Source organism: Scatophagus argus, chromosome 10, assembly GCF_020382885.2.
Source record: "Scatophagus argus isolate fScaArg1 chromosome 10, fScaArg1.pri, whole genome shotgun sequence".
Lineage (NCBI taxonomy): Eukaryota > Metazoa > Chordata > Actinopteri > Scatophagidae > Scatophagus > Scatophagus argus.
This window is the reverse complement of record NC_058502.1, coordinates 4,847,051-4,860,083: the sequence shown is the minus strand read 5'-3', so window position 1 is coordinate 4,860,083 and position 13,033 is coordinate 4,847,051. Positions and strand designations below refer to the sequence as shown.

General features: G+C 41.3%; 1 protein-coding gene across 1 annotated transcript; it reads right to left on the bottom strand.

The window, feature by feature from the left end:
• Nucleotides 1–1,004: 1,004 nt before the first annotated feature.
• Nucleotides 1,005–12,875, bottom strand: arhgef33 (Rho guanine nucleotide exchange factor (GEF) 33). Its single transcript, XM_046402962.1, has 17 exons — nucleotides 12,443–12,875; nucleotides 10,607–10,650; nucleotides 8,844–9,008; nucleotides 7,857–7,978; nucleotides 7,559–7,707; nucleotides 7,351–7,476; nucleotides 6,256–6,382; nucleotides 5,289–5,421; nucleotides 4,313–4,420; nucleotides 3,969–4,061; nucleotides 3,509–3,657; nucleotides 3,309–3,398; nucleotides 2,936–3,114; nucleotides 2,021–2,481; nucleotides 1,703–1,927; nucleotides 1,405–1,547; nucleotides 1,005–1,151 (listed from the first exon to the last, which is right to left on the bottom strand). Exons 1-17 carry the CDS (start codon nucleotides 12,492–12,494, stop codon nucleotides 1,022–1,024), a joined length of 2,496 nt encoding a protein of 831 aa, XP_046258918.1. The 5' UTR covers nucleotides 12,495–12,875; the 3' UTR covers nucleotides 1,005–1,021.
• Between the last annotated feature and the right edge of the window lie 158 nt (nucleotides 12,876–13,033).

Sequence of the window (13,033 nt, the reverse complement as noted above, 5' to 3'; positions counted from 1 at the left end):
TAATTTTAGATGTGTCCTGCCAGTTAAAACAACCTTTAGTTCATCATATATAGTTTTTATTTTAATCTGATCATGTTTGAATTACCCAGCGATTCAAAGAAAAGGAACCAGCAACATAACATTTTTTATTTTTCCTTTATTGAACTTTCTTGATTGCCACTTTTATATCTTAACAAAACAGTTCTGTTCAATGCATAGAAACTGTTGTCACAGCATTTAGGTCTACTGTTTTGCCCTTTGACAAAATGAAACTTACATATACACATACTGGTACACAAATAACAACAGTTTATTGTTTGTTCTCCTGAGTAAATGCACAATATAAAAATCTGGTTATGGCTAGAAGACATTAAGCAAACTGGCTGGATTGAAACCAATGAAAATGAGCATCAGAGCCTGTTGAACTGATGGAAATGGAATAGTTAAATTTCAGGTCAGTAGTTAAATGAAGAGGGGACCTCCTATCAATATAGAGCTTTGAACAATTAAAAACCAGATTTGCATAGAAAGAAGGGCAGCAAGTAAAAGAAAAGAGTTATCTGAAGAACCTTTAGAAACTGGAGGTAGAGCACAGAAATGTGGAGTCTGGGGAAGCCCTCTAGTGGTGAAGTGTGTTAATTTACCCTCCAGAGGTGAAATTATTTTGGTGTGGGAAAATGATACCGAGCTCCTGCTGTTACTAATAGTGAGAAAATAACACAAAGCACAAGCACAACATCAGCGATCAGATCTGTTTTGCTAAAAAAAAAAAAAAAAAAAAAAGAAATAAAATGGCATTCAGCCATTTCAAGTGCTTTCCTTCAGTATGAAGTCATGGGGCAAGACTTCATCTAGAAAATGATTAGAGGAAAAGTCACTGAGCTAAATGGCTTATACCTGTTTATATGTTACAGCATTTTAACAATTGTAAATGTAAAAAAAACACTTGCACTTCTTTAGTTTACACATGCTTAATCATGCTCGTATTACACTTTATATTTGATCAGTCTGTGAAAGTGTGTGTGCGTGATGTGAGTGGTGTTCATACAGCTGTGCCGCGGTTTATCTCCAGATGTACCAGTTTGGGATTTTTCCCCGGTGTCTCGTGTTCACCAGTGTTTTGGTTTTCTGGTGTTTTCTCACCTCCCTTCTCTTTCTTCTCATCACCACTCCTGTGTGAAAAAAAGAAAAGCTGGGTAAATTTGATTTTTCCATGTCTGAGTGGTAATGTCTATGGAAGGTATTTCTGATGCAAAAAGATGCTGTTTTGAAGACGAAACCTTTCGTTGGTGTTTTTTCCTTCAATCCTTCCCTCTTTTCTCCATCTCCATCTCTTGAGAGGATTCATTTGCTCTCTTTCAGTTAATGCAGCTATGGTATCAAGCCATTCCTGTGCATATTTTCATGTTACATTTACATTCTTACTTCTTCTTGAAGAGCTTCTTGAACGAGCTTCTGAAGCCTCCTTTGTCCTGCTTCCGACTCCTCTCGCTGAAGGCCGTGTGGTTATTCTCCTCCGTCCCGCCCCTCCACTTTGACTCGTCACCCCATGATTGGAACCCGGGGTCCTGGTGGGGTTGAACACAATATACTTATTTCAGTTACAGCCTGCCCAGGTGACCCAGAACAAGAAAGGGAATCCCTGCCACTCTGGGTAAAAACTGATACAGGCAGATTTTACATAACAAATTATTATTTTGTTCACATCTTTGCTGAAACCCACAATGCTGAGCAGCCCATGAAGATCGTCGCCCTGTTTGTCGGCATCCACTCTGTTTCCTAAGGGGCTCTGGACCTTGCGGGATGGAGTGGGACACCCTTTGCTTCCTTTACTGCCTTGACGCTCCAGCTTTGCGTGGCTGCCCAGTCCCACTCTATGGGGGTGGTCTGAAAGAGGTCCACCATCCAGACCACTCACTGTGTTGTCCATCTGCAGGCCATTCAATGACTGCACAGCACAAAATTACACGTCATGTTTGTAGACATGTAAAAATTCTTTGACAGTCTTTCTCTCTGTGTGCATAAGTGCAAACCAGCTCACCTTGCTCTTACGCTGGCTGGCCTGAAGGGGGCGATGCTGATTGCGGCGCATCATTACAGATTCATCTGGGGACACGCACCCTCGGTTGGGCAGTTTGCTGTAAACATTACCCTGACTTCTACCATTGCCAAAGACGTCACAGGTTGTCGACACATTCGCTGCCATTGCATGATGTGATGCTGAGGGAGCTTTAGGGCACTTCACAAAGGCAATGTCGATGGAGGAATCTGATGAGGCAGAGGAACAGCGGTCGAACATTGAGACATCATGAAAGGATCCTCTGTCCTCCTCATAGAGGCTTTCCATCCCTGGGGGATCTGGAGGGAGAAGGAACTCTCCAAGGGCATCGGCCAGAGCAGACCCCGGTTGAACCTGACGGATGTCTGCAGGTCTGGAGAGCAGATGATGCTGGCATGACATGGACCTCTCAGATCCCTCACTCTCTGGGATACTGCCAAGACCTGAAAGCCAAAGGTTGGTTGACTGGTTGGCTGATGGTGCAATTGTCTCATAAACATTTATGTGACATGGGTTGCACGTCTGTACCTGCAGAATCCCTGCGTGGGATACACAAAGTGAAATCATGAAAAAAACTAAACAAAAGCTTAAGGATATGACATGGGACACTACAATACTGTACTCGTGCTGCAAGATGATGAGTGTACCCAGTCTTGTTGCCCCAAGACAATGAGGCCTCTCACACTCCATTGTACACAACCTCTGCATGCCTAATGAATCACTGCATAAAGCTTTGTTTGTGCTTGTGCAAGACAAAGATTACAGGTGTAATAAAAAGTAAGGATGAAGTAATAAAGTTATGCAAGTAATAAAACTTGCAAAGTATAATGTATATTCAATCAGAAACTACAGAAAATTCTTCCATTTCTATAAGCAGAAGCCTCTGTGACCCCAGACCTGTTGGTTTGTGGTTTCGTGAGTCCAAGTCTGGACTGAAGAATGGGACTTGAGAGGGCCAATCTGTGTCATAACGATGAGTTTGGTGATCCTGGTCCCGATCCCAATCCTGGAAACGATGCGACTGGATCTGCTCCAGGAGACGCTGCTTGCTCTGCTTCACCTGGTTCGCATGTTCTCTGCCAGTGACAGATGATTCATATCAACAGGTTCATCAGTCCTGTTTCCAGCAGCAGCGGGCAGCTTTTTACAGCATAAAACACTGATAAACCAAATGCATGCTACCTGCTTAAGCAAAATAAATTAGTTAATAAGTTAGTCACTAGCTAGTTAAGAAAACTCCCTCACATTTTCTCAAATCTCTCATACTCACAGCATGGCACTACTGCAAGGGTACGGTGAGCCAGTGCTGTTAGTTTGAATCCCACTTTCCACCGTCTTCAACAGATGCTTCATCGTAGACCTGCAGAGACAGAAGGCACAGCTTTACCTTATTTTGTCACGTCCAGACAGTGAAAATATGTCTTGTTTGATCTCTTAATGTTATGTTTTTAATATCATACTAATCCTGACCTTTTCACCTCCTTGCGGTTGTGCAGCAGGAGCTCCTGGTTGTGCTGGATGAGGTGGTGGTACTGAGCTGTGAAGGACCTGAAGTGTTGGATGCACACCAGCAGCAGGTAGTAGTCTGGGTGATCTGCTTCTGTTTGCTTCAGCAGCCCCTGCACACATACACAAATATACAGCACAGCCCTTACTCACCCGGGTCTGGATGGCTTTCTGACTGTTCGTAAGCTCAGTCATCTGCATTAATTAACAATTAAATAGACTTTTCTGTTTCTGGTCTTTGATCGTCTTTCTTTTTGTATCCTTACTGGTTGATGTTTATTTTTTTTATTGAGTCCTCTTCTATTCAGTTATTTTATTCTTTATAAAGTACATTACGTTATTGCTACATGTAGGGGATGTGTGTATGGTATTATGAAGTTAAACCCTTCATTATTCATCCTGCGTGAAGTGTGCGTGTGCTAACCTGCAGCAACAGAAGGTATTCAGGGATCCTCTGAACCGGCTGAAGGAGCAGAGTGTGGAGGGAGGGTTTGGATTCGTCCCCTGTTATGTCACTCTGGTAGAGGCACCAAGCAGCCGATCAGTACAGGACAGCCAGCCAGGATGGAATGACAAAACCAGTAAGTACAGCAGGTATAAGCAATGTGACTTTAAATTCAGCTGTCTGCAGCATTTGTTCACCAACAGGGCTTGGAAATTATGACCATATGCTCATGTTGTTCTTCTAAACCCCTTAAATCATTATCACATCATCCTGCTCTGCCTGCCCTGTTCAGTCAGTGTTACATTATCATGTCACTTTGTTACCTCCAGGAAGCCAGCCGATTTCATCGAGCTGGAGGCGAGCATGGTCACGACTGACAGACACTCTGGAAGCTCCTTCAGGTATGACACATAAAAGTCCAAGAAATCACTCTATAAGGAGACACAGAGAGATGGGTTTATATGTATGTGTTCACGTACCATCCACACACATTTTGCTTCCTCTCCTCCTTATAACTTTATTTCATTTTTACTGACCAGATTCTGACCAGTGACTGCATTTCCTCCCATTCACTCAGTCCCAGTTATCTTTATGTTGACTTTAATAGTATGGACTCATTTGTGTCATTGTATTGTTTCTACGTTCAGCTATCAGCTGAGGTTTGGCTCTCACTAATAAAACACAATAGTTTTTTTTTCAACTTTGAGTAAAGGGTTTTTAATTCTTCCCTGAAACATTTTACGTCAAATTTACTTGAACTTTTGTCAGAACTGAAGTACCCTCAGAGGGAAAAGGAAATTGTCAAGTGCTCTCAGGTATTTACGGGAATTACCTTCTTTGTATATAAAAATCATTATATAAGCATCACTATTCAGTGTTTGTAGAAAACCTGTAGGAGAGTCGAGTCCTTCAGAGAATTGTAATTTTGTCAACTCAGGATTAATATCCCTTTTTGCCATCTGCTGTTTTGTAGAGTGCTGAGAAACATCACTGTTGTCTTTGTCTGTATTCCAGCTCTCAGCGTGGCTCTGCTGGAATTTGACATTTCCTTATTTCCAGCATGTCTGCCAAAGAGATTCAGATTCATTATAAATGGCCAGTCACAAGACCAAACCCTTTGACCCCCGCACATTAACTGGCCTGAAACAGCACGGTGCATTGTGAATGTCGAGATTCGGATTTACAAGCGAATAAACTTGAGGTCCACATCTTTTGCACAATAAATATTCACGGATGGATTACAAATTGTTGAATCATGCCGATTACTCTTTGTATTGAAAGTTTGTGTTTGAGGTTTACCTCTCTGCTAGTGAGCCTCATGAACACGTCTCCCATGATGCCTTGCCACTGGCACTTGAGCACACGTTCCTGGAGAGTATGGAGGAGCTCAAGGTGCTGCTGGATCAGAAACCTCAGAGAGCTGGGAAAAGGACTGAAGACAGAGAAGAGCAGACAGTAAAGATAAATTAGAGACCACTCACTGTGTTGTTTCTGCTTTGTTGTATGAATACTGTAGAACAAGCAAAGACATAAAATGATTTCTTTTCACTCTCACATGAAATGTAGTAATATAATACTTGCTGTTGTGAAATGCATTTATTTATTTATTTATCTGCATGTATTTGTGCATAGAATAAGCTATTACATGAAGTCTGGCCCTGCTGTGGAGAAGCAGAGTGCCTTTCCAGCTTGCAGAATCGGCTCATATACAGGGCAAATTGCAAACATCTGTCAAGGTTGTGTTTCCACGTAAACTTCCTGTTAATTATTGTGCCATCATATGAGCCAGACTTCTGGCCAGAAGGTAAATCAGGTTAAAACAAATGCAATAATTTACAAATACCAGTGAAACCAGTTCAGCATTTGCACCTTTTCATTGGTGGTTTGGATCATTGGGAACACGTGTGCTGAAGCTTAGTAGTGATTACATTACCAAGAAGTCTTTAACAAGGCGCTTTTAAAAAGAGTATCCTCTCTGTCTCACTGGTGTTTATAACCTGCTTTTATTTGATTAGTTTATTTCCTGTTCTCCTCCCACTGCAAGCTCTCAAATTAGATCAGTAGCAACTCCTGGATGAGTGTTCATCTGTGTGTTTATGTGAATGTGAACAAGAGGTAAAGAAAGAAATTGCGTCTGTCTGTGTCTGTGTAGTTAGTTCATGGCTTAACGTAGGATCTAAGGTTGGTGATGTTTGGGTTATCTTGGGCTGATGTCCATGTACTGACCCTTTGTTCATCAGTTGTCTTCGTGCGTCCGCAGGCTTACCGTTTGTCTTTGGAGGTGAGAGCTTCTGATCCGTTAAAGGAGATGTTGGCCTTCAGCAGCAGAGACAGGTGGGACACATAAACTCTCTCTGATTCGAGCAGCTCCAGAGCCACCCTCTGTCTCTTATCTGCACACACACACACACACACACACACACACACACACACACAGAAACGCAAGCTTAAACTATGGTGAGTTACATGTAAGTCTTCCTATCAGTCTCTGCAAAACCCTGCAGCTGGTGGTGCTCAGCACTGAACTGAAGCAGCCCTCTGCCTTTGGCTGACCTCTGGAGCCTTGTGATGACTGTAAAGTGCCATCACCTCATCATCTGGCATCAAGATTTTATCAAACAGAGGAAGGGATTCATTAGGGTTTTTGCGATTGGGGGCTGGGTGAGAGCTTTGTGTTGTATGATCTGTGTTGACCCAATCTATATTTTGCCATATGTACAGTATTTCATATTGTGTAGAGACAATTAAGGGAAAAGTTTGACATTTTGGGAAAATATGCGTATTGTCTTTCTTGTCAAATAAGACGATTGGCCTGTCTGTTCAGTTTGGAGCTGGAGCCAGGAGACAGGCCCGGCGCTGTCCAACGGTGGAATATCAATCTACCAGCAACACCGAGGTTCTCAAAAAGCACACATTATATCTGTGTCAGTGTAGGGCTAATTTTTCTTGATCTGGTAGACACTTCCTGGAGCCTTCTCTGGCTTTCTGCCAACCTTATAGTGATAGCAAAACTCAAAATATGATGTGTTAGTAAGTAAGCTTTGCAGGTGTTATGTGGACAGAGTCAAGGTAGCTGTTTCCCTCTGTTTCCAGTCTTTGTGCTAAGCTAAGCTAACAAGCTGCTGGCTGTAGCCTTTCATTTAAATGGACAGATATGAGAGTGATATTGATCTAATTATTGACAAGACAATGCAAGGGCTTATTTCCCAAAATGTAGAACTCTTCCTTTAATGAATGGTCATGTGTTGTGTGTAGAGGCATCAGTGAGCACAGTGTACAGTAGGTAAAAGCAGCAGCAGTAGTTTATAGATAGTAAAGCAGTAGTATTATCACGACTTGTATTAACACTTATATTTCTTACTGTTTTCAGTCGGGCTGTTGGGCGTCTCTGTGTCGTCTCTGCTGTTCTTCCTCTCTTCCCACGCTGGAGATTTAGACAGACAACCTCTAAGCTGCTGCTGCTGGGCCTCCTGCTCAGAGGTAGAAGCTGCAACCCACACACGAATGTGAGGAGACGAGTCAGACAGACAGACAGACAGGCAGGCAGACAGGCAGACAGACAGACTCACTCTGTGTTGATGTGGTGCTCCTCTGTGGTGACCCACTGTGTGACAGACTGGCAAAGAAGTGCTGGATAACACTGAGGTCCGTCTGAGTGGGCACACAGATGTGTTCATCCCCTGATGCCGCCAGCACATCTGCCTTGGAGCTCTTTCTGCTGTTGACCCAATCAGCAGTAGGAGGAGAAGTAAAAGAAGATAAAAACTTATTTGCTAAGTTACACATCATCACAGTTTCTTCTCTATCAAAGATTAAACTGTGATGATCTCTGTGGATGAATCTTTGCATCATGTATTTCGGCCCTACCTGTGTGGAACAGGGAGGATATCTTTGGTGTTTTCTGACTGGAACAGCTCTATCCTCTTCTGCACCTCTCTCTGCCTGATGGAAACATCCTTTATGTGGAACAAGGCCACATTCAGCTCCTCCTGCAAGCAGATTATACCAAAGAACTGCATTGGTGTAACTGCTGTGACTAACAGTGTGTGGTGTGTCTTCACTGTGAGCCGCCAGGTCAGTATCTGAAGAGAAATCCACTGCACTGCTTTGGGGCACAAGTTGAGAAGAAGGTATTTTTCTTTCAGAGCAACTAAAAGAATAAATGTGTGGAAAATCACCTCCATCAGAATCAGAATCAGAATCAGAATTCCTTTATTAATCCCTGGAGGGAAATTCTTCAAGGGAAACCTTTTAAAAAAAAAACTAATATTTAATAAGAAATTATGGGATTTATGTTTCAAAGTGTCACCAAAACTGAAACTAGCTTTGTTATCACATAGAGTTAATGTGCACCATCTCTGCACTGTTTCACATATATACACATTAATCATACAATGAACATGATAAAGAATACCACCTGCCTGAAACACCATACGTGTGCAGATGCAGCACGTGAAAATAATCTCATGATGACACACTGTGTCATGAATGAATGACCCTTTTGTTGAAGTTGGTGCATTTGTGTCTGTGCAGATAAATATTATAAGCACCAAACAGTAAGTCCACAGATCATACGAAACAGGCTACATGGAAGATGCACATGCCTGACAGTATTTCCTCAACTGCTGAACAGGAGTGTGAGAGTCTGAACAAGCTGTCTTCCTATCTAATAATGACAAGTGAAATTAGTTTACAGTTTCAACAGAGTCTAGTCAGACGTTCTAAATTATGTTACAGAAGCTTCTCCGCCTCACCAAGAATAGACTGTGTGTGTGTGTGTGTGTGTGTGTGTGTGTGTGTGTGTGTGTGTGTGTGTGTGTGTGTGTGTGTGTGTGTGTGTGGTGTCTCCAGCACCTTAAATGTGTTGAGGGAGTTCTTGAGGCCCATTATCTTATCATCCACATCAGTCTGGTGGGCCTGGAGTTTCTCCTCCAAGCTATGGTCCCTCTGGCGCAGCTCGCACAGCTCTGTCAGGGCAGCATGGAGCCCCTCGCGCAGCTCAGCCACCAGCCCCTGCAGCTGCATCATAAGAGGCAATAGGAATCCATAATGTTTTCATAATGTTTTGAGTGTGTTAATATTTCTTTGTACATAGTAGATTTAACTCTTCACTTTTATGAGTTGTTTTAACTGCTTTTTTTTTTACTTGTTATTTGAGTTGTTGTATTCCTCTTTTCTTTTGTGCCTTTTAGCTGTCCCCCCTCCACACACACACACACACACACACACACACACACGCACCAGTTTTGATTTGGTTCTTGTCAGCCTTCTATTGTGCAGTCGTTGAGGTAATATGCTTTCACAGCCGCGTCTCACCTAATTTTACTCTCTTCTCGTTACCCCTTCATTGTTTTTATTTCTTATGTGCATAGCTCTTTTAAAAAAAATGTCATTCTTTTCTTCCTTTCTTCATCTTAAAAGTAGTGGATTTGTTATCTGCCTCCCTTTTTCTCTGCAGTCAGCCTTTAGTTTTCATTCAAAGCTGACTGAATTGAATCAGCAGGGATAAATAAATCAGCTCATGGGAACATAACATGAGTTGAAGCAGCTCTGTCTTGCTGTGTCTTTCTCTCAGTCATGTGAAAGGCATCAGGCAGGAGGCTGAATAGAGCATCTGTACTGTTCGTCTTCTGCTTTTCTTCCTTTCTGATGCTATCTGTTGTTCACAGTGCAGCTGTACATCCTTACACATGCGGATCATCTCAAGATGCACAACAGTATTAATTCCTCATAGATGTCATATCTAATCATATTATTGCCATTTGCTGTTGGTCCCCTTGAATCAGGTGATTTAAACACTAATTTGATGAAGATGTGATTTGAGTAGTATGTGAACTTTGGTGGCTATAGTGACACCCATTCAAAACTCAGTTTGAAAATAAAGATATTGAATTTTTGCAGCTTTTGTGAGATATGATTTTTTGCAACAATCTTAGGTGATAGCTGATGGGATAACAGCAAACACTCAGCTAAAAGGCAAGAATTTGCTCTGCTAATTTACTTCAGGTTAAGTAAATCCAACATCTGACGAAAGCTCATGTAAACATTTTAATTTAATTTTTTCTCTGATTTGTTAGTAGACAGTTAGTCTGATGCATGCAGTTCTGCTCTTTGTCGTCTTGATCAGATATGTCATCAAATGTCATGAGACCCAGTGCAGACTGAAATCAAAGTAAAATGAAACAGTTCCTCACATGCTAAACTTCCTTGGACACTGTGTTCTCTCTTATCTAAAACCATTTCTATTCTTCTATCCAAAAATGACTAAACTGTGTTTTGACCTTTCTGTAAATGATGCTCCTAATGTTTTTTTGAGATCCTGAGAAGATCGCATGTCATATGGTTTAGAGGTGAGGGTTTTCCCATGACAGATTGAAAAGTAAACATTAATTGCAGCTTAAGAGCATGCAGCGTTTAGTAAAGGCAGCTGACAGAAAACTTTTAAAACATAGAAAACAGAAATGGTTTGCCCTTGGCTCCCAACAGATGGAGGGGAGGCTTTTAGTGACGAGACAGCCAACATATTACCATCATCCAAAGTAATGACACTCAAGTTTTTTGTTTTTTTTTAAAATGGGCCTTACTAGGTGAAAGCCAAAGAAGCTGGTCTTGATTACCTGAGCAATCTCTAGGTTAGCCTCCTCCTCATTCTCTTCTTTATCTAAATGAAAAAAATCAGAAAAAAATGTTCAGTTAGCTCAGTTAAACGTAGTTAGTTATATGATTAACGTCCATAATATACGTTCATAGTATTACATATAATAGTATTATTATAGTACCATTAATTATAGTACTGTAATTAATGGTTTGAATATTTATCAAAACAGAATAATAATCATATGCAATGCAGTGCATGTCTGCATGTGAGGTGTCAGGGCTGACACCAGGTTTCATGACAGAAATCCACAGAAGTGAAGGTTAGGACAGGAAGGTTAGAGGGCTCCGGCTGTCATGTGAAAGTGCTCCAAATTCCAGTTCCTATCAGAACAGGAATTCATCCAACTACATGTGAGGGCAAGCATCGCTGTTATGTCCTTTAACTCCTCATACGTCAATGTTGTAGACACTGTAGGTCTGAAAGTTTCCTCTTCTTGGTTATTGGAGCACCTACAGGAAGAGTCACATTCACTTGTACTGATTTTGTCATGCTGGGGAGGTTTGAGCGTCTGTTTTTCATGTTTACAAAATGACTGGACTGCTGGGGGCAGTGCTGCACAAGGAAATTCAAATTTATGATGATGATTTTCTTGCAGTGCAGTTTAGGACACTTTAGGACAGTTAACTGGTTGTATGTAGACACAATGTCTCAGATTGTTCTGAATACGTCACAGGTCGAGGCTACTATGAAATACGCACTTTACATATATTATAATGCATAATTCACGAGGCCAGTAAGAACAATGTACCTTATCAGTACTGCATAACGTTTCATAACTACAAAAGAGCAGAAGAAGGAATATGAAGTGTCCAACAAAAAATATCTTTCTGTCTGCTGGATTTACAGTAGCGTATGACAAATTTTCCCTGACAGCTTGGCTTTACACAGCTTGGCTTTACACTATTTGACTGTTGTTACAGGCCAGAAAATGTTGGCATTGACACGTCAGCTTCAAGCTAGAGTTCCCAGAGTGACCTCAAACTATAAAACAAAATGATTAACACTGGGAAACCAAAAGAATGTGGTTCTGCAACTGGAGGAAAACACATGATGCTCTTCACAGTTCCTACTGGATTATATATTCACTAACATTACAACTTTTTTTCAAACACATTGTTGATTTCACCTGTAACAACGAGCTTTAATGTTTTAGTACAGAGTAATTATTTTCAGCCAGAGCTGGACTGATAAATCATCCGACTTCATATGATTAGTCAGTAACATACAGGTCATAAAAATCAGTATGGATCAGGACCTAATTTCAAACTGATGTTTATCAGACAAGCTCAGACTGCCATTCTTCATAACTAAGGAAGGAAGGGGGGGAGATCTGAGATTGCAGTTCAAATCATCCACAGCCAAGAAGAGGAAAACGAACTGAACCCCATTTGAACATTGCACTTGAGATCACTGCAAATTCTGCAAATGTATGTGTTCACACAGGACTGCTCTTTGGTACCTTTATGTCAAAGAAAAGTGGCACATCATGTGAACATCAAAGATTTTTTTTTCTTTGTTTTATATAATTGAAAATTAAGCATTTTTGGTCTTTTGGCTGTTTATTGCACCAAACAGACAATCTGAAGATGTCACCTTGAGATGTAAGAAGTTGTGATGGTCATGTTTCAGTGCAACTAGCATTTTATAAGCCAATTATTGATTACTGAAAGAAATAATCAATAAATGAATCCATAGTTACCGTAACTGTTGGTTGCAGCCTTAACACACACCAGAAGCTTTGCCTCAATGAACATCTGTTTATAAGTTACAGGTCAAGTTTTTGGACACATTTTACCTTCTGACACGGCTTCTGTCATGTCTTCTGTTTCTGTTTTTCCATTCTCCATGTTTAGGTATCCTGTCCAGTCTTGTTCGCAGCTGTCCAGTTCTGAGGTCCTTATGCAGCTCAAGGTGACTTCAGTCCTCTCTCCTGCCTTGTTCTTTGCCTCTGAACAACCCTATCCTTTGCTGTGATCACTCACTTTCTCTCCTCCAAAGCATGTGAGTCCTATGATTTCCCTTCTGAACAATGAGGCTCTTGTCTTCAGAGAGTGGAGGGACAGAAAGGAAGGATCAGGAGGAGAGAGAGAGAGAGACATTTTTTCTTCATGCAACCACGTACTATGGCTAAGTAATAATATTAATAATATTAATGAGGATGATTAACACAACAGCACTGATCAGCGTGGGCATGAAATGGAACTTAAGTGGGTAAAGATGAAACTAGATAATTGAATGTAGTCCTGTGCAGTGGTGGATTTCAAGCTAGGTTCCGAGAGTGTGAGCTGTCGGATGTGTCTGTACTAAAAACACACAAGAACTTCATGTGTTTACACCACATTTACTTCTTCTGTTCCACTCCTTAATGAGATTACTGGTGGCAGTG

Coding starts and splice junctions, on each gene's coding strand:
- arhgef33 (XM_046402962.1), bottom strand. CDS start 12,494: ATGGAGAATGGAAAAACAGAAACAGAAGACATGACAGAAGCCGTGTCA. Junction 5,422..6,255: donor CTCACCTCCAAAGACAAACG/GTAAGCCTGCGG, acceptor CTCTGTCTTCAG/TCCTTTTCCCAGCTCTCTGA. Junction 4,421..5,288: donor TGAGGCTCACTAGCAGAGAG/GTAAACCTCAAA, acceptor GTCTCCTTATAG/AGTGATTTCTTGGACTTTTA.